Consider the following 19,235-nt stretch of genomic DNA (forward strand, 5'->3'; position numbering starts at 1 on the left):
AAGAGATACGTAGATGACATGTTCGTAATCTGGCCACATGGCCAGCCAGCACTGAACCAATTCTTCAACCACATCAATTCCATACACCCAGTCATCAAATTCACCACGGAAGTGGAAAAGGATGGCAAGTTACCATTCCTGGATGTTTTGATCGAGAAGAGACCTGATGGCTCGTTGGAACACTGTCTACAGAAAACCCACCCACACGGATACCAATCTAAAACCCGACTCCCACCACCATCCAGCCCAGAAGAATTCCCTCATCAAAACATGACACCATAGGGCCAGTTGCATCTCCGACCAGCACCACCTAGCCAGCGAGCTAGAGCACGTACACCAAGCCCTCAGGATGAATGGATATTCTGACCGCACAATCCGCAAAGCTGTCTCCCCAGCCATGGGGAGACACACATCTGAGGACCAAATCAAAACCATCACCTTGCCATACATAGCAGGGGTTACCAACAATATTTCCAAAATCTTAAACAAACACAAGATCCAGGTTCGTTTCAACACAGTACACAAAATCCGTGATTTGATCCCATCTGTAAAGGATGTGATTCCTGACATGCAATACCCTGGTGTCTACAAACTAAGTTGTGGCTGCGGCAGCAATTACATTGGGGAAACGAAAGGACATGCTTCGGACGTGTTCGCGAACACAGGGCAGATATGAAACACGGTAGGACCAATACCTCTGCCGTTGCTGATCATTGTTTTAACGCTGTGGGCTCACACGAAATGAATTTTTCCAAGACGGAGGTACTCTGCAAACCTACCGGCTACCTTCAGAGATTTGTTCATGAAGCCATCCAGATATATAAACACAGACACAGCTTCAACCGTGAAGATGGGTACAAACTGAGCAATCCTTGGAATAACGTTATTAACCAGGTAAAGTCTTAACCGACTGTAATGTTTCCATCCTACCTGCCGATGTCAGCTGTTATTTCCGACTCTCTGAGTACATCACCAGGTTAAATGTCTTTACATTAACGGGCTAAGTGTCTCACTAACACAGCTAACGTTGCCCCTTTCCAGACTATAACTGTCTGTGATGTTTCTGTGTATGTCTCTGTTTATTTGTCTCTCTGTGTGTGTATCTCTCTGTATGTGTCTCTCTGTGTGTATATCTCTCTCTTTGTGTCTGTGTGTCTCTCTCTGTCTCTCTCTACGTGCTTGTGTCACTCTATGTCTCTCTCTCTCTGTTGTTGTCTCTCTGTATGTGTCTCTCTCTGTGTGGGGGTTGTCTCTCTGTGTGGGGGTTGTCTCTGTGTGTCTCTCTCTATGTCTCTCTGTGTCGTGTCTGTGTGTCTCCGTATGTCTCTGTGTGGGCCTCTCTCTCTACGTGTGTCTCTCTCTATGTGCGTTTGTCTCTTTATGTGTCTCTCTGTGTCTCTGTGTGTGTGTCTTTGTGTGTCTCTATGTGGATGTCTCTCTCAGTTTGTGGGTTGTCCCTCTGTGTCTCTCTCTGTCTCTGTGTGTCTCTGTCTCTCTCCATGTGTATCTCTCTTGTTGACATGCTGGTCTCCCCTCGTAGTTGCTCTTGCGGGTTTTTTGTTCTTGTTGCCCGGCTCTCTGACATTGACATGTTAATATTCTCATTGGCACAGCCCCTGGTTGCTGGAGCCGTCTCACATTGACATGCTAATCTCTTACATTTACGTACAAATTCCATCTCTAGCTCCGCCCACTTACCCTTGGGTTGAGCCCACCTAAAGCCTATATAACCTCGTGTTGCAGCAGCTTTCTCCTGCATCAGCAGTTCTCCTGCTGTGTTTGTCTCACCTGATGACGGTTGATTTTATTGCAATCGAAAGAACCAAAGAACATAGAGAAAATAAGGCAAGATGGACGTGTCGTGACCAGAATAATTCCTGGAACAGCATTTTAAACTATATTTTACCAGGTAAGGCCCACTACGCTATATAGCTCTTTGTCAGAAGCAACCTGGCCACAGATGAGAGTTCAATGAAGTGGCTTATCACGTGAAAATGTATTGGAGCCAAATACTTGAAACATGTTTCTAAATGTGGAAAGGAAAAACTGAAGGACCTGGAGAAAAAAACACGCGACTGCGGGGAAAACATGCAAACTCCAAGTATACAGGTGTCAGGGTCGGAATCGAACCCACAACCTCCTGCATACCAGGCGAAGTATTTAAAATCTCGCCACCGTTCCAGTGTGCTCCGGCTGAATGAAGTACCTCCTGGGGGTATACGCAAGAGTAAGAGCTGTGGACCAGCACTGTCGAAAACACCGTTGACGACGCGACGCCGTGCAGGTGACTCGGCCACGAGGATGGTCTCGCAACCAGCGCAAAGGCCCCAGGAGCACCGAGCCAGCCGGCAGGCACAGCCTTGATGTAGGTTCATCAACGTGCAAGCTGCCGTATCAAAGCAAATTACTTGCTGGACCTGTAAAGCAGTGGCCCGGAGGCTCCGCTTAGTAGGAGTCAGAACACGGAGCCAAAACTCCTGAGACCCGAGTTCGAACCCAGGCAACCAACCGTGATTACACGAAGCTCTCCAGCGTTGTGAGTTTTTGAGTTCAGTCTGGGTCACTAAATGGCTGCACAATAAAACTCTGACCACGTTACATTTGATTATGCGTGCTTAGTTTTTCACCTACATTTTAAAATATCAGTTTGACCATCGTGTGACTAAAGATTGAGTCTCTGTAGAACAGCGCGAAGTGTAACCATAGCATAAAAAACAGCAACATGAATTAAATGTGGGTTTTTGTTTAATTTTGCAAGGGTGACATGGTAATTCTTCAACAAACAATAGATATTCCATTGGAAATTCACACTTCGTTACACCTCCCAATATATACCAGGTCACAGACTTTGGCATGTACATTACTGCCAGTGAATGGATCGACAGTGCCTTATTTAAACTGCGTTGGTCAGATTCCCTATTTTGGAAGAGACGCCGACCGTGCGTAAAGCGCTGCCATTAGTTTTCCCAGAAACAACGGCCCGGAGGAGTGAAGGGCAATTCCACATTCTCCCGCATTCTTCACCGTCACGCGCTTACGTTCATGCAAATTACTAATCACATGGAACGTCGCGATGCGGTTCCGTTGCAGAGTGACTCGGGACGTCTAGCCATCACGCTACACTCTCGAGCGTCTCTGCTGAGGGACATGACGAGCGCGTGATAGGCTCTCAAAGGTGGGCCCAAAAGCTTTTTGTTTTTAACACTGGCCACGAGCAAATTCAATCCGGACGCGTCTCCTGCTTCAAAAAGGCAGCCCAGAGCCGGTTTGTAAACATAACGACCACCTCCAGCTGCCACTGGATCTTGGTTTTGACCTTTATTTAAAACTGTGACCCCACGCCCCTGGGGTTCATTTCTCAATAACAAACATAAATCTGTGATTTAATCCACTTCACATTCCTGTGGATCACAAATTATGCAAAACGTCAATGTAGAGAACAGAATATATGTTTATATCAATGTAGTGCAATGTACGTGTGCATCTCTCAAAACCAACGTAATTTTTTACTCAAAAGAGCACCGGGTCGCTGCTCAATGCCTGTTCACAGCCCTGAGCGAGTGGTGGAAGTTCCACATTCCTCACGGCAAGGGGCGGGTCTACCCATTGGACAATGACCGTTGACTTCCCAACAAATTGGATACTCGTTTTACAGACCCCCACAAAGGTTGATGGGCTGAGTGAACCCCCAACCAGGATTTGAACTCGCAACCTCCTGATTGCGAGCCACTGGCTTTCAACCGCTGAGCCACCTGGCTGGCTGTTTATTATTTAGAACCTCCTTGCAAAACAATACGTTTATTGTTCAAAACGTTAGTTGCGCCTATCACTCTCCAAGTGCCAAAGAACGCGTTCTTCATTATCTTGATCTGGTTTCACCCAAACAGGTATTAACGCCATGTATAGGACCTCCTCACCAAGATAAAGCTTTACGCTACATATTCTTTTTGCATAAAAACACAGATTTGGCCACCTGTGAACGACTCAACACTGCCTTCTTGCCTATCATGGAGATTTGAATACTAGCCATTAAAATTAGCCCTGCGCACTTTCAATAATGTAACACGAGGCATTATGCTCCGTTAAAGATGGAAATCACCCTGTCCACCTTTGCCGTTTTAATTACCGGACCTCACAATCAAGACAAAATTACACATAAGGCACCAAATAAAGTCAGAACACTTCAACAAAGTAGCGCTGTCCACAAATGCAACCTCCACCCATGTGCTAAACACAAACACTTCACTTCCACGTAGCCAAATACGCGTCGTCTTGAATCGTTTAAGGGCAACGCCTTTGTCTCGCTATTTAGATACCATTTCCGCGTTCTTGCTTCCCTTTTCATGTAAAACCATCGATTCACAACCACCAATAATTTGAAAATAAAATCCGCTGGGGCAAACACAAGAATGTTATCGACCATCCACATCGTCAGCCATCATTAATCCACTGCTGACAATATCAGTTAACCTGCATTCCTGCAGGTTAACTGATATTGTCAGTACATCGCCATTGCCCCATGTCAATCTACCAATGGGGTGTTGTTTTTACCATACTTCACCATGTTGGCCAGTAGAGGGTCAGCACAGGATCACGGAAGGACCACTTATGTTAGCCGTGGTTGGGCATCAAACTCACGAATTGCGATACACCTTCTGCTCCCCTGTTCACTCCAGGACTTGCCGTGCATGCGAGATTGAGGGTTCTGGGAGAGGCGGTGGAATACTTCCAACGGTTGTGTTTCTCTGCACAGCCCCTCGAACATGTGGCCACAACGTGGCAACAAAGGAAATAGCACGGAGCGTCTGTAGAAAAACCACGTCGCGCCATCTCAGCTGCCACCCCTGGCTCCGTGGTTGCTGCTCTCTGAGCAACAAAGACAGAAAGAAGATCCTTTCCACAGCCTGGCCGGAGTGTAGCTCGTCTTCTCTCGCATGGTGGTGGGAGTGGATCAGCAGGATTTCTATGCTCATATCACGGTTGGCAGTGAGCCGTGCGACGTGATCCATGAGCCGAGGGTGGCTTCAAGAGCAGCATTGGGGGACATCCGAAATGCTGTCGTTGGCGAATAATCACAACGGGCAGTGGCATTACTGTGAAGTCCATCGCTTCAGAATGGAAACCGCAGTCGCATTTCGGGCTACTCTTAATCCTTATTCAGAATAGCCTGCAAGGTGGTCAGTGAAGGCCGATTGGCTCGCAATCCCAAAGAATACTCTACACATTTACAACTCGTTCTGCATATCAGTGTGTCCGTCCTTTTTTTGAGGTCATTGTTTTGTGAGGCCTGCCACAAAAGCCTCATACATGTGCAGCTGCTGGATAGGATGAGGGCCTGCATAGCGCCTGCATAGCATGCTTCAGTCTTTGACCTCTGAGCCACCGAGTATCCTCATTTTGGTGACCCAGGTCAAAATTGCAAACGAGACTATCTTGTCTCTTGAGATTTTACCCGGTTAAACAACCTACATTTAAAAACCTTCACACGCTTCACAGTGCGTTAAGTGTCGCTCACGCCATCCGAAGTGAAATGCGTGAGGACGGAGATTGGGGAAAAGTTTCCAGTTCCAAGTAGGGCTAGCTTGGGCGGCCATCTCCATTGTGAAACCCGTGTCTCTAATAAACATTGTTGCATCTGTACGGGATTTAGATATTTATCGCAGTTTCCACCAATTGCTTTGGTCGATTTTTACCAACACCAGCATGACACCACCAGCTTCACTGTAATATTTTAGTCTGGCCTTAAAAGGAATCCTAAATTATAAACAACGTTTGAGGTAATGGACCTTCTTCACAGAACATGAATGCATCATTCACGTTCTATGAAGAAGGGCCATTGCTCGAACGTTTCCCATTACACATTTTTCTGGTAAATGCCACAGTGCTATTGCCACACGTTCGAGTTATTTATTTATTTTCCTTGTGCACCACTGCCAAGCCCAGTATAAAAAGTGTATTATTTTAGGCTCAATTGGAATATACAGGGCAATCATTGCCACCCCCTACTGTGAAAATAAATTAGGACCCTCCTGAAATAGAGTCGCGAGACTTTCCCGGGTAAACAAACGGAATAATAAACAACAGGCATTCATCATCAGCTCTGAAATCACCGTAGCCGGCCTTCACACGATGCCTGTCGTCCTTGTACCAATTCAGGGGAGGGCTGCTGGGATCTACCAGCCACGCAGCGCTGGGATTGCACACTGCCAGGGACTACTGTCCACTGGACTGTCACTCTCAAGAAGCCACTAAGGGCTGAGATACTTTTAGAATAAAATATGTAATTTAAGACGCGGAAGGAAATACATTCAAAACGTGCCAGCTGCGTTAGTGTGGAGCTTTCTCAATGGAAACTAAACGTTCCCTGCGGAAGACTAATACAATTAGGCAAGAAAAATAATCACCACGCTGTCTGCGACACACAAAGCAAACCTGGCGACCGGCCCAAGCCAGGGTAGCAAATCACCCACTCAGAAGTTCTCCAGAATTCGGAAGTGGTTCTCCAAAGAGGAGGCCTCCTTCTCAAAGTGCACCTGCTCGGTGACCGTCGCCCCAAACTCCCGCAGGACGCTGATGAACTTGCGCTGCTCCTTGCCGATCCAGGCGCGCATGGGGTCGCACACCTGATAAGGCGTCACATGGACCCGCACGTCGACGCCGGCGGTGTGAAGCTGCCGCAGCGCGTCGGAACACGTCACCCACGTGTCGCGACCCCCAGAGTGGCCCCCGTCCAGCCAGTACATGTCCCGCACGGCGCCGACGACGGGCGCCAGCGTTGTGTCTCTCTGCGCGGCAGCCAGCTCGTACAGCAGCTGGTTGAGGACCACGCAGCCCTTGCTGAAGCCCACCAGGGTCATGGTGCGCGGCCTCGAGAAGAACTCCTCGCTCCGGAGGAGGGCCACCGAATCTACGCTACTGAGTTTCGGCGCGCTCCGTGCATCTTCGCCGGCCACGGGGCCGCTCATTTCATCGCGGCTCCCATCGGTCGTCGGCGGCGCGCCCGGTGGACCGGACGCCGGGTTGTGCCAGTCACCGGCTTCGCTCCCATTGCGTGTGGCACCGAGCAGCTCTGCCCTAGCATTGGAAAGCAGCCGGTGGAGGTGGGAGAACGCCGCGCGGCCACTTGCATGCTCGGGCGCACCGAACATGTTGCTCGGTACGAAGTTGTCATAGCAGCTGAACTTGTGCAGGTGCATGCGCGAGGCGCGCACCAGCCACACGCAACGGCCCGGGAAGCGGCGTGCTAACAGGCACGCAGTCTCCTCCAGGCTCCAGCGCTGCCAGCGTGCGCTGTCCGGGCTTGCCGCCATCTCGTCCCGGTAGCCCTGTGGCGGCACGGCACAGAGCGTTGAGTGCTGGCACCTCTCCCAGCGCCCTCGTCCTCTCATGCACAACAACAACGATGCCCGTAATAGGTACCGCGTCACACAATGTCAGTGTTGTACAGCGCCTCATGCGTCACGCCGGTACCTGTATGTCCCCGGGGAAGTAGACGACGTGGCGCAGAGGAGACTCGGCGGTGATGGGACAAGCCACTAGGACGTCATTGGTGCAGGCGCCCACACCCGCCACTCCGACCAGCCGCAGCAGTGCCACGCGCGCCTCTCCACTGCCACACCACATGGTCTGCCGGCAGCACCAGTGAGATGTTAGCCAGCCCTGCAGGCAGGATGTAATATTTTGCAGAATGCTAGGCTGGCTTGGAGTAGGGATTATCGTAGTAAGGCACTCCCGCAAGGTACCCCTATCCATAATACTGTATGTCCTGTTGCCAACACGTCATCTCTGCTGGCAACACGTCATCCTTGCTGGCAACATGTCAGGATGCAGGGAACACATTAGCCCTGCATGCAACACGTTAGCCTTGCAGGCAACACATCAGCACTGCAGGCAACACGTTAGCTCTGCAGGTGTAGTGGGTCCAATTGAGTCGAAGACGTTATTCCTTATAGAGGCAACACATTTATTTGTAACACCGAAACATAAAGGGGTAACTGCCCCTTTACCAGATACAACCGAGGGTGCTGACCACCCAGCTAACTACACTATATAGAGGAGTTACTGCCACGAAGGGTCAGGCCCTCGCTCGGGTCTCTGACCACGTGGTTCCTCGTAGGACGAAGAGATTCCAGCTTGTAGAACGAAGAGACCCCGGTCCCTCTCAGGGACCCGCCTTATATCCTCCTACGGACGGGGCCGCTCCGCCCCCGCCCGCCTTCTCGAGCATTCTCGTTCCCTCTCGATCCCTCTCAAGAGCTCTCCCCAGACACATGATCACCCCCTAGCCCCCCCCCCCACCTGGGGCCCCCTGTGTGGACACTCCAGATCACGTGTCTACGGGGTCAACCAGAGTGCCATGGCCCGGGGCAACCCTGCCCTTGGGCCGACACTCACCCACTCCCCCTCGTGGGAGCCCTCACCACACGCTGTGCGTGGTGTCCGCACGATTCCAGTGCTCACCGAGCCCCGCTAGGGCTGGTGCTACACACAGCCACCCACACGGTGCTGTCCACAATGTAGGAACATCGAACGGCACGGCCCTTCTGGGCCGGCACCATACAGTGACATCCCCGCTGTCACTACACAGGCAACACCTCAGCCCTGCTGGGTACACGTTAGCCATGTTGGCAACACGTCAGTCCTGTAGGCAACACGTGACTTCTGCAGGAAACACATCGGTCCTGCAGGGAACACGTTAGCCCTGCTGCAGAGAGGTACAGCAACGTAGCACAACAATCTCACTGCTCCCTCTCCACGCACTCTCTCCGCTCCAGTAACACTTCCCATCGAAGCGCTTCATCAACCTGGCCGAGAAGTCGCTCATTCTCATCTACTGCACCCACGTCTGGCACTAACTTCCCACAACCATCCGTGCACTTCCCAGTTCAAGGCATTCTAATGATTGGCTGCATATCTCTCCAAAATTAATACGCCCAGTTTCTGTACAACGGTCTGACAATGCAATCACATTCAGGCGGCATATAAATCCACACTCTATTGTCGTCAAATACTCACACAGATACACCGACTCAAAGCGAGGCCCACACAGACTCGCACAAAGATCCCCCGTATAGTCTGACTGAACTGTTGGGACACATGCTGTTGGCGAGCACCTGTGAAGGCTACCACGGCGCAAGAGGGGGTGGGTGGTCAGCACCACGCCCAAGCGCCTTTGTCTCCCCAGTGCTGATGTTTACACATCCCACCAGGTAGTCATTTGAGGCTGAGTGGACCTATGGAAGGCAGAATACCGCTGCAGATAATCGTCACTGGTGTTGGCCGCTAGAGATAAAAAAAAAACTCGCATCAAGACCCATATATCCACATACTGTAGTCCCATACACTCACACACGGACCCATAGACCCACACAGAAACCCATAGACCCACATAGAAACCCATAGACCCACATAGAAACCCATAGACCCACGTAGCCATATAACACGCACACACGCAGACTTAAGGCCTTGTGAGTGATCTCACGGCTGCTGGACCGTGCTCTTCTTTCACAATTGATTACCACAGTGTGGCTATTTAAGCGTGGAGTGTGGATTACTGCTCACCTCCTCCTCACTCACCCCCTGCCTCGTCCTCAGCTCCCCCTTGCCCTGGCTGGTTCTTCCGCGCCAATTGTCGGGGTGTCGGAGAAAATGGCACAGATTTCATAAGAAAGTTGGATCAGAATTAAAAAGCCAGGATCTGGATTGTTGGTTAGCAGGTAGCGCGGATGAAATCCATTCCGTAGTTTAATTCTCACCCCGAGGGTCGGGCCAAACGCGGAAATTGGAGAATCGCTACACGGGACAATTAATGCATGGGAATCGATACAGCGGGAATCGATACAGCGGGAAACGATACAGCGGGAATCGCCACTCGTGTAGTCAATACCCTGCATTGGAATCGCTCCGCGATAATCGACTACGCGACAAACATTGCACCGGAATCGCGACGATTCAATCGCGATTCGACGTGAATCGCGAAGACGTCGAGGGAGCCATGGCGGGCCGTGTACCGTGTCGTTTCCCCGTGTCCCTTAGGCTCCGCGTCTCCCTGTGCCTCTTCCTCTGCCTGAGCGCCGCGGCGGACAAGTGTGAGCGCCTCCTCATGGGACAATATCCTCAAGGGGCACGCGCTGCTTACGCACTCTGAAAATACTGCGTGGTGGAAATTCCACGTTCCCGCAGCCGTAAGGAGCCGCCTCTTATTACGCGATAAAGGGTCGACGATGAGCGAGGCTGGCAGCGATTGTGTGCAGGGCTGATGGGGGGTCCTCTCTTCTCCGTGGTCGCTTGTAGACGGGAGTCGACAACCTGGCCAGCAGCTGCAGACGCGTACGGGACTCGAATGTTTGTAGTGTATGTTGAACTTCTTTCGTACCGCACGTAGCCAACCGTGCTCATCGGATGTGCGGGTGAACGACATCAAACTCCGCACAAAAAGCCGTTCTAAAGAAATTCGTTTTCTTAATAGATTTGTTTTCAATCGTGGAAGGACCCCCCCCCCCCTCAATATCCCCACCGCCCGTCGCATCCTGCAACCCCCAGCACCCCCCTCCCCCCGCGTGACAACCCCCCGGTCGCCCCCACCCGCAGCCCCTTCCTAGACGCCCCCCTCACGCGCCCCCTTCTCGAACACCCCCCCCCCCGTCCACCCTGCGCCCCCCTCTCGCCAGACGCCCCCCTCACGCGCCCCCTTCCCGAGCACCCTGCGCCCCCCTTCGCCCCCCCCCCACCAAGTCAGCCCCCCACCAGCCACGCTCTTCCCCCACCCGCGGGTCGGGCTCCTCTGGATTCGAGTGCCCGCTGGTGATGGGGGATGTTCTGATCTGCGAGCTCACAACATTGGTCCATGCCTCCTCTATAGGCAGTAGATGCGGTAGCCCAGTAGAGTTGGTACGTGAATAGTAAGCCACTGCCGTAGCGAGAGCTACAGTGGATGCTGTGTGCCGGGTGAGGACCGATTTTCTGGGGGTGACTTCATTGGAATCGATTGCAACAGCGGCGTTGTGAGTTAAAGCTACAGTGAGCAGTAACATCGCAGTTGCATCATTCGAAACATCAATTCCGGTTGAAGGGCGGGAACATAGTGCAGTACAATTGATGTTGCTGCACTTTCGTATGGCTGATGTAGATACAGAGAAACAACTACAATTTCACATTCAGGTGGTCAAGCTAGACAGATAATCGCGCAAGGAGTAGCGGAGTGCATCACTTTGATGTCTCCTTCGTATTTGTGGATCGGGCATTGTGTCATACGCTATACAATCAGTTCTGTATTACCACAATCAAAAACTGGAGAGTTTTTAATTTACCATTTGTGCATCAGGTTGTATCGATAAGCATGGTCGCCCATCCAAGCGTCATTAGTCCTACCCCATTATAGAGGTGTAAAGGAGAGCCGACACAAGGTTCCAGGGGGTTCGTCTTTTATTCCTTCCTTCAGTCCACACTGGTCCCCAGCCTTCTCAATCTCGTTCCTGCCAAGATATTCCTGCCCGTTCTCTCTCTTATATCTCCTCGCTTGCTCCCCTTTCCCCTGTCACCGTCCCACTCGCCCTCCTTTTGGTGGGAATCCTTCCCCTGATATCCCCTTACAGTGGTAACAGGATTATTGATATACTCTAATAGAAACGCCAGCACTGTGTCGATGGGAAACTGCGTATTATTAATGACCACTGATGCGTTCACTATTGTAGCTGTTGTGTATTTACGGAGTTGAGGTGTTGCTCCTTGACGGTGTTGCCACATACATCTGCTCAAGCCCCATCATTAACGACACCACCCAGGAGCCGGTCGGGTGCAACAACGGAACGGCGCCAGGTAAGCAGCCCGTGGGGGTCTCTGAACATTTAGTAATAATAAAACTGTAATTTACTTCATTGGAATCTCATTTGCCAGTAAAAAATATGATAATTGGTTTTTTACCCTTCTATCTGGTAACAAAACTGACACCTTTTTTATAAGGAGTCATGTTTGCATAGACCACAATACCTGCAGCCATGATGCAAACAAAAAACATCACTGATAATATATGCACTGTCCTTGAAGTTGATTGGTCCACACCCGAGACAGCTTTCCTTAGAGCCTAGTCTCACATGGGTTGGACCAGATGACGCCAAAAGGCGCACAACTCAAAGACAATACACCATCAGAGTATGAGAGCTCGGGGTAAGTATTTACACCATTGGAATCTCATTTGCCAGTAAAAAATATGATAATTGTTTTTACCCTTCTATATGTTGCCAGGTAGAAGGGTAAAAAACCAATTATATGTAATTTACTTATTTATCCAGGAGAGCCACACCGAGTTGCAGGACTTGTTTCCAGGAGAGTCCTGGTACATTGAGGTTTAATTTTAAAAGTATTAGCCAATGAGTGTTTTTACAAGTGGGAGGAAGACCGGATCACCCCGATAACACCCATGCAAGCGAGGGTGTAACACTATTCCAAATGGAAACAGATGACGATCAGAGTGTGCATGTTTACATATATTATACATGTGTGCCTGTTAATGTGTGTGTGCGTGTATGGTATACGCGTGTGCATCGACCCACAGTGCCGTGCTACCCAGCGCCGAACGTGACGTGCGTGGACGCACAGGGTAGGGAGATGACCTTCGATGGAGAGCGAGTCGGTTTCACGCAGCTCGTGCCCTGCCGTGACACGTGAGAGTCCCCATCTCGACGGCTCGTCGGTGATCGCGAGCCGCATTTTATGACGAAACGATTGCCATGTAGTTTCACCTCGTTGACAGCAGTCACTCGAATCTCAGACTTCCGAGTGATTTCCTGCTCAAATAAGCATTGAGGTGCTGCTCACTTCCTGTTTTTAGCTCTGAGCCAATGATCTATTCATACGACTACCACTGTTGACTTTTCCACGAAATGGTGCCTATTTTATGGACCCGCAGAGAGATGATGGGCTGAATCAACCCTTAGCCAACAATGAACTCTCAAACCTTCCGATTGCGAGCCGCTCACTCGACCGCTGAGTCACCTGGCCGGAGTTACTTGCGTCTCACTACAATCATTCTGGCACAGCTCTCTGTGTATTTGCATACTTATATATTAAACTTGAAGTTGATTATCAAGATCATTGCCGTGGTCTATAAAAATGTGTAACTTCAAGCAGTTGGAAGATTAATTTTACATATTTATATTGAAAATTGATCCCAAATACCACAGGAATAATCAGGGGTGGTGATCTTAATGTGAAAAACAATGTACATACGGTGCACAAATGATGTTTTAAATACATTAACCGCACGCATCAATGTGCTTAGTCGATGAGATGAAAAGTGTCTCAAGGCAGGCAGTGTAAGTTTACTGTGCAGATGGTGCCACTTAATTCCCGTCTTTTTTAGTTGTCCCGACAGCTCTCTTCATAAAATATTGTCACATATATGTGTAATGCGAGCAAGGAAAGAGGGGGTGGAGTCTGGGTCACGTGAGGAGAAGGAGGAGTCAGGGTCACGTGGGGGGAGAGGATTTAGGGGGAGAACCGGAAGCGATCTGGGAGTTGAGAAGAAAAACAGGGGGAGGCCACGCTGGGCAGTGGCGAGAGGGTGGCGCCATTTGCCACATGGTGGAAGGCCACGGCACCGTCGGCCAGCGGTGTACGTGGGGCACAGCAGAACTAGTGGGATAGAGTTAGTGGAGTCGAGCTAGTGGAGGAGAGCTAGTGGAGTGGGAAGCTAGCCGGGTGTGAAGGGCTAGCAGAGTGTGCGGGGCACACGGAGCAGCGGTGTGGCTGCAGAACGGAGCAGCGGTGTGGCTGCGGAGCGGAGCAGCGGTGTGGCTGCAGAGTGCATGGTGGAGGAGGTGCGGGTCTGAGCGAGGACGCCGCAGGGGAGAGAGAGACAAGAACCCGAATAAAGGACAACGGAGACCTACACCGTCTGAAGAGTCCTTTATTACATTTGCACTGATTTTGACTTTGAAAAGTTTCTGTAAAGCAGTGTTTTTCACTCATTTTCAGAGGGCGGCCACTTTCGCCAATAAGACATAAGTGTAAGGGCCGCCACACATTTGAAACCACTGGCATGGACAGCACGCTGGGGTATTTTAACATTTGTGTATTGTCATAGGCCTCAAATCAGGGACTGCACTAAAGGCCACCAGGGGCCGCCAATGGCCCGCAGGCCTTGGTATGAAGAACACTGCTGTAAAGCATAAAGTGTGACTTGAAACGGTGCAGGAGTGCTTTAGATAACACCGGCGATTGTCGTCGCAGGAACGGGTACCACTACACAGTCGCAGTGGCGTTCTCCCTCTTCCTGGGCTGGCTCGGAGCTGACCGCTTCTACCTGGGCTACCCTGCTCTGGGTAGGAGCTCCTTCACAGGCCAAGTTACAACACTACCTAGTAACACCGCTGCCTAGTCACACCACTATCTAGTCACACCACTACTAGCCACACCACCACGTAGTCACACCACTACCTAGTCACACCGCTGCCTAGTCATTCCACCAACTAGCTACACCACCACATTGTCACACCACCAACTAGTCACTCCACCAACAAGTCACTCCACCGACTAGTCACTCCACCAACAAGTCACTCCACTGACTAACAACATCACTGCCTAGTCACACCACTGACTAGCCAAACCACCACCTAGTAACTCCACCAACTAACCACACCACCACCTAGATATGCCACCGCCGAGTCACATCATTAATTAGTCATTGCATCAAGTCCTCCCAATGACATTCGCTTAATGCATTTTGCTGTGCTGTGTTCACATCTCTCAGGTCTGCTCAAGTTTTGCACGGTCGGCTTCTGTGGAATCGGCAGCCTCATAGACTTTGTCCTCATTGCCATGCAGGTGAGAGTTCAATTTCCTTAGCTTAATCTGCTTCTGCATTTAGGAGTGAGCAGTGTGGCTCAAAGGCGTCATGGTGCTGCCCTGGCCCCTCCCGAGATTCTGGGTTTCAATGCAAGCAGCTAAACAGGGTCCCCAAGTGGAGTGAGCTGATGATATTTGCCCAGTCATCAATGACTGCACACAAAAAAGAGACCCAAAACGTTCAATTTGGTCCTGCTATTAACTTGGCTTCAGATGCAAGTATGAAAAAGTCGGTTTGTCCACCATGTGACGAACATTCCTTTTGAGAAGTGCGTGTGGGAAAGTGATGCCTCCTACTGTGCACCAGAGGTCACCAGCGATCTCTGAGGTGGCTCTATGATATCCAGCACTGCAGACCATTCTGTAATGCAAAGGGTTGCACTGCCCTGCGAGAGACCCAGTGGATATTTTGTGTCGTGAACGCCTACAGCACGATCGGCATGAAAGCCCCAGTACTGTGTTTACCATACAAACATATATATCCACGATACCACTTCGTTCAAGCACAACTCAATCAACAACTTCCTCTCAAATTGATTCTCCGTGGCCACGTCTCACCTCTCCCCCCTGCCCCCCGCCGCAGATTGTTGGACCCTCGGACGGTTCGAGTTACATCATCGATTACTACGGGGCACGCCTGGCTCGGCTGCCGGTCACCAACCAGACTTATCGAAGCCCTCACACAGAGTTGTGAACGGGTGCCCTCACTGCGGAGGTGGAACAGTGGCAGCAAGTGTCGCCCCCCAGCGTGTCCAGGACTACAGTGCATGCAATTTGGGGATCATGTCTGTTGTAAAACCCAGTACAACTGACACCTCTCAACAGTTCACAACGAGGTCGTGATACCCTTTGCAATGGCAAGGATCCCGGAAGCCTGCTCCCACGGCATTATGGTGGCACGTCAAAAACAAGTCGCCGAGTGGCGTCGCTAACCATTGTATTGATTTCGTCTGCAAGATGAGCATAAAACTTCTAATTCTGGACCTAGATTCCAAAACATCCTCGTGTTTGGGGTGGTGTGGAAGTTACATATACAGTTTATTGCCGGTTAGCGAGTTGTGCATTGTGGAGCTGATAGTTCATTAACTTCGTTTAAGTTCATTTGCTCAGAAAGCAACTGAAGTAATTTAAGGAGCAGAGGTAATGGAGTTGGCCGGGTGGCAATGGGCTCACAGCACGGAGCGGCAGACACCCAAGGTCCTGGGTTCGCGTCCAGGCAGCTGCAGCCCACGATGAAACCGGGGGGTTTGAGCAGAGTGAGTCGATGGTCTCAGCCCGGACACCATAATTAAATTCGATTTCTCATTTAATTTAACAAATTTATAGTAGGGGTATTAATTTAAATTAAATAGGTTTCCATACAATTAGAGCTTATCTGGCAGGTTTTGTGGAAAACTCGAACATTCTCTAGTTTGAATAGTTCACTTGGAAGGGATCTCCAGATATATCTTGAATTAACATTCTATGGGTCTTTCGGTAGTCACGTACATAGGTTAAAAGAAAATAACAAAAAACTACAACGTTTCGATCACAACACAAGCGGCAACACAAGCGACTGCTTGTGCTGCGATCGAAACGTCATAGTTTTGTGTTATCTTCTTTTAACCTATCTACGTGACTTTACTGAAAGACCCAAAGAATATCTCCAGATTTAGTTCTGTAATACTGCCTTCTGCAGGCCGCTCTCCAGTAGGGTGATGCAATGCTCAGCGAGTTCTAAGTGGATTCTTTATCTTGTGATACAATGCAGATCGCACATTGGGACAAACGCTTTTAAGAGCCTGTGGTGAATGAAATGTTACGTCGGTTTTGTCGCTTTGCTGATTTGTTGTCTACACCTGCTTATAGTCCTTGTGGCGGAGGGACTTGTTTACTATGTAAACAGAAACATGCTTGTATCATCCAGTTGCATTTCAAATTTGCACTGGTTAAAATACCTGCTGGATAATGGACAACAATGCAAGGAGGCTGAGAAAAATGCATGTGAATTCTGTTTGCCTGTTTTTCATTGCTTTGAAACGTATGATGTGTAATATTTTAATTTAAAGTACTTTCCTTCCTAAGTGAAATTAAACTCGAATATTTCTATATTTTTTATATTAAGGACTGTGTTTGTGATCGCTTGGATGACTGCATCAGTTTTAGCTGAATCAGATGTCTTTCATCTTACCTATAAAAGTCACTTTTTGTCTGTCTGTATGTCCGTCTGTCTGTGTACGCTCGCTTGCGAGGGATTTGGCGCTCGGACCGTGGGGTTTAGGACGAAAAAAATTTGCCGGGAGGCACGTCCCGTGCCCCGCGGTGGGAGTAGGCATTTCCGTTTTTTCGTCCGTCGCCTTTAAAGTGGTCCGATTATCGATTTAGTGCGATTTCTCTTTATTTATTTATTATTTGCGGCCGCCACGTGACAAAGCACGCCGTTGTGCATGCGCGAGACGCCGACCAGGGCGGTTGCCCCTGGCAATGGGCAGCAACGCCGTCGTTGCGGGGTGGACGCCATTTTTAAATCCCGTTAAAAATATGCACACGCGTTAACACGCGACGCTGAGGTAAATTCATCAAAGTTTCACGTCCTCTTCACTCCCCCCCACCCCAATGTGTGTAATTACTATTATAGGCTCGGTAGATAATAAAATTATAGCGATTAGACAGTATTATTCTAGCGCGGGGGGGGGGTAGCGGCCCCAGCACTCAGCCTCGGCCGGGTGGGCAATCTAGGCGAGGCCGGAGGCTCTGCATGGTACTAGGCCTCGACACCCCACACGTGTCAGGCGAAGACTGTGCTATAAACTCGATATACCCAGCGTTGCCTGGGGGAAAAATACATTTAAAATCTTCTGAAAATTGTAAAACATAACATACCAATGAAAATACAACTGTAATTAAAGTTTCAAACCCGGCCGCGCCAAGAGTCGATTCTCTGAATCGCCCAAAGGAATCGAAGGTTGTAGAATCGGCCGATTGCCATTTACTATAAGTTGATTCTAGATTTGAAGCTTTCGTGACTGCAAGGATTTATATTCTTAGTTATTTCGGTAAAGTCACGTAGGTAAAAAATGAAATTCAAATTAATAAAATAAAATAACGTGATTTTTATTTTATTTTTATTAATTTTAATTTCATTTTTTACCTACGTGACTTTACCGAAAGAACTGGTTATAGAGTCGATATAAACTACGTGACTTTACCGAAAGAACTGGTTATAGAGTCAATATAAACTGCAATGAACGGGAAATATCCGGCGTTGCCCGGGGCAAAAATATATTTTAAAACTTCTGAAAACTTTTAAACATAACATACCAATGAAAATAAAACTCTGTAATTCAAATTGTAACCGAAGCACACCAAGAAGCGATTCTTTGGAATCGTTGCGAAGGAATCGAGGGTTGCAGATTACTTTAGAATCGCCCTATTCCCTTTTTAACAAACTGCGTGTCGCCAAGTTTGCTTAACATTTCCAACAGACACACATTCACACATTTAGCTTTTACATTTAACATACAAAACGTCAGCATGTACTGCTGTCATCATAGGCAAAAATATATACACCCTCACCACTCTCCCTCACCACTCACCCCTCTCCCTCAACACTCATGCTCACCCTCACCAATCATCCTCACCACCACCACTCACCCTCACCACTCACACTCAACACTCACCCTCACCACCACTCACCCTCACCACCACCACTCACCCTCACCACTCACCCTCACCACTCACCCTCACCACTCTCACTACTCACCCTCACCACCACCACTCACTCTCACCACTCACCCTCACCACTCACTCTCACCACTCACGCTCACCACTCACCCTCACCACTCACCACTCACCCTCACCTCACCACTCTGACTACTCACCACCACCACTCACCCTCACCACTCACCACCTCACCACTCACCACAGACCCCTCACCACTCACACTCACCACTCACTCTCACCACTCACCCTTACCACTCACCCCTCTCCCTCACCAGGCACCCTCACTACTCACCACTCACCCTCACCACTCACCCCTCTCCCTCACCACTCACCCGTCTCCCACACCACTCACGCTCATCACTCACCCCTCTCCTTCACCACTCACCTTCACCACTCAATCTCACCACTCATGCTCACCACTCACCGTCACCACTCACCCCTCTCCTTCACCACTCACCCTCCCCAATCACCCTCACCACTCTTCCTCAACACTCTTCCTCACCACTCTTCCTCACCACTACTCACCACTCACCCTCACTACTCACCCTCACCACTCACCCTCACCACTCACCCTCAACACTCACCTTCAACACTCACTACTCACCACTTACCCTCGCCACTCACCCTCACTACTCACTCCTCACCACTCACCCTCACAACTCATGCTCACCACTCACCCTCACCACTCA

The 19,235-nt window shown here is 49.8% G+C and overlaps 2 protein-coding genes across 5 annotated transcripts; one reads left to right on the forward strand and one right to left on the reverse strand.

Moving 5' to 3' along the window:
• Window positions 1-2,818: 2,818 nt before the first annotated feature.
• On the reverse strand, window positions 2,819-9,628 carry C41H2orf69 (chromosome 41 C2orf69 homolog). 4 transcript variants are annotated; one of them, XM_078875551.1, is made up of 3 exons: window positions 9,562-9,628; window positions 7,471-7,626; window positions 2,819-7,325 (listed from the first exon to the last, which is right to left on the reverse strand). In XM_078875551.1, exons 2-3 carry the CDS (start codon window positions 7,621-7,623, stop codon window positions 6,471-6,473), a joined length of 1,008 nt encoding a protein of 335 aa, XP_078731677.1. In that variant the 5' UTR covers window positions 7,624-7,626; window positions 9,562-9,628; the 3' UTR covers window positions 2,819-6,470. The 4 variants fall into 4 exon arrangements, with proteins under 4 accessions (XP_078731677.1, XP_078731679.1, XP_078731676.1 ...); XM_078875553.1 differs by having other exon boundaries at window positions 9,577-9,616; XM_078875550.1 differs by having other exon boundaries at window positions 7,471-7,659; window positions 9,562-9,615.
• A 327-nt stretch (window positions 9,629-9,955) lies between these two features.
• Window positions 9,956-17,027, forward strand: TM2D1 (TM2 domain containing 1). Its single transcript, XM_078875554.1, has 6 exons — window positions 9,956-10,110; window positions 11,744-11,817; window positions 12,554-12,662; window positions 14,230-14,321; window positions 14,750-14,823; window positions 15,428-17,027. Exons 1-6 carry the CDS (start codon window positions 9,995-9,997, stop codon window positions 15,536-15,538), a joined length of 576 nt encoding a protein of 191 aa, XP_078731680.1. The 5' UTR covers window positions 9,956-9,994; the 3' UTR covers window positions 15,539-17,027.
• Window positions 17,028-19,235: the final 2,208 nt, after the last annotated feature.

Source organism: Lampetra fluviatilis, chromosome 41 (genome assembly GCF_964198595.1).
Source record: "Lampetra fluviatilis chromosome 41, kcLamFluv1.1, whole genome shotgun sequence".
Lineage (NCBI taxonomy): Eukaryota > Metazoa > Chordata > Hyperoartia > Petromyzontiformes > Petromyzontidae > Lampetra > Lampetra fluviatilis.

Coding starts and splice junctions, on each gene's coding strand:
- C41H2orf69 (XM_078875551.1), bottom strand. CDS start 7,623: ATGTGGTGTGGCAGTGGAGAGGCGCGCGTGGCACTGCTGCGGCTGGTC. Junction 7,326..7,470: donor ACTTCCCCGGGGACATACAG/GTACCGGCGTGA, acceptor GTGCCGCCACAG/GGCTACCGGGACGAGATGGC.
- TM2D1 (XM_078875554.1), top strand. CDS start 9,995: ATGGCGGGCCGTGTACCGTGTCGTTTCCCCGTGTCCCTTAGGCTCCGC. Junction 11,818..12,553: donor CAACAACGGAACGGCGCCAG/GTAAGCAGCCCG, acceptor ATCGACCCACAG/TGCCGTGCTACCCAGCGCCG. Junction 14,824..15,427: donor TTGTCCTCATTGCCATGCAG/GTGAGAGTTCAA, acceptor CCCCCGCCGCAG/ATTGTTGGACCCTCGGACGG.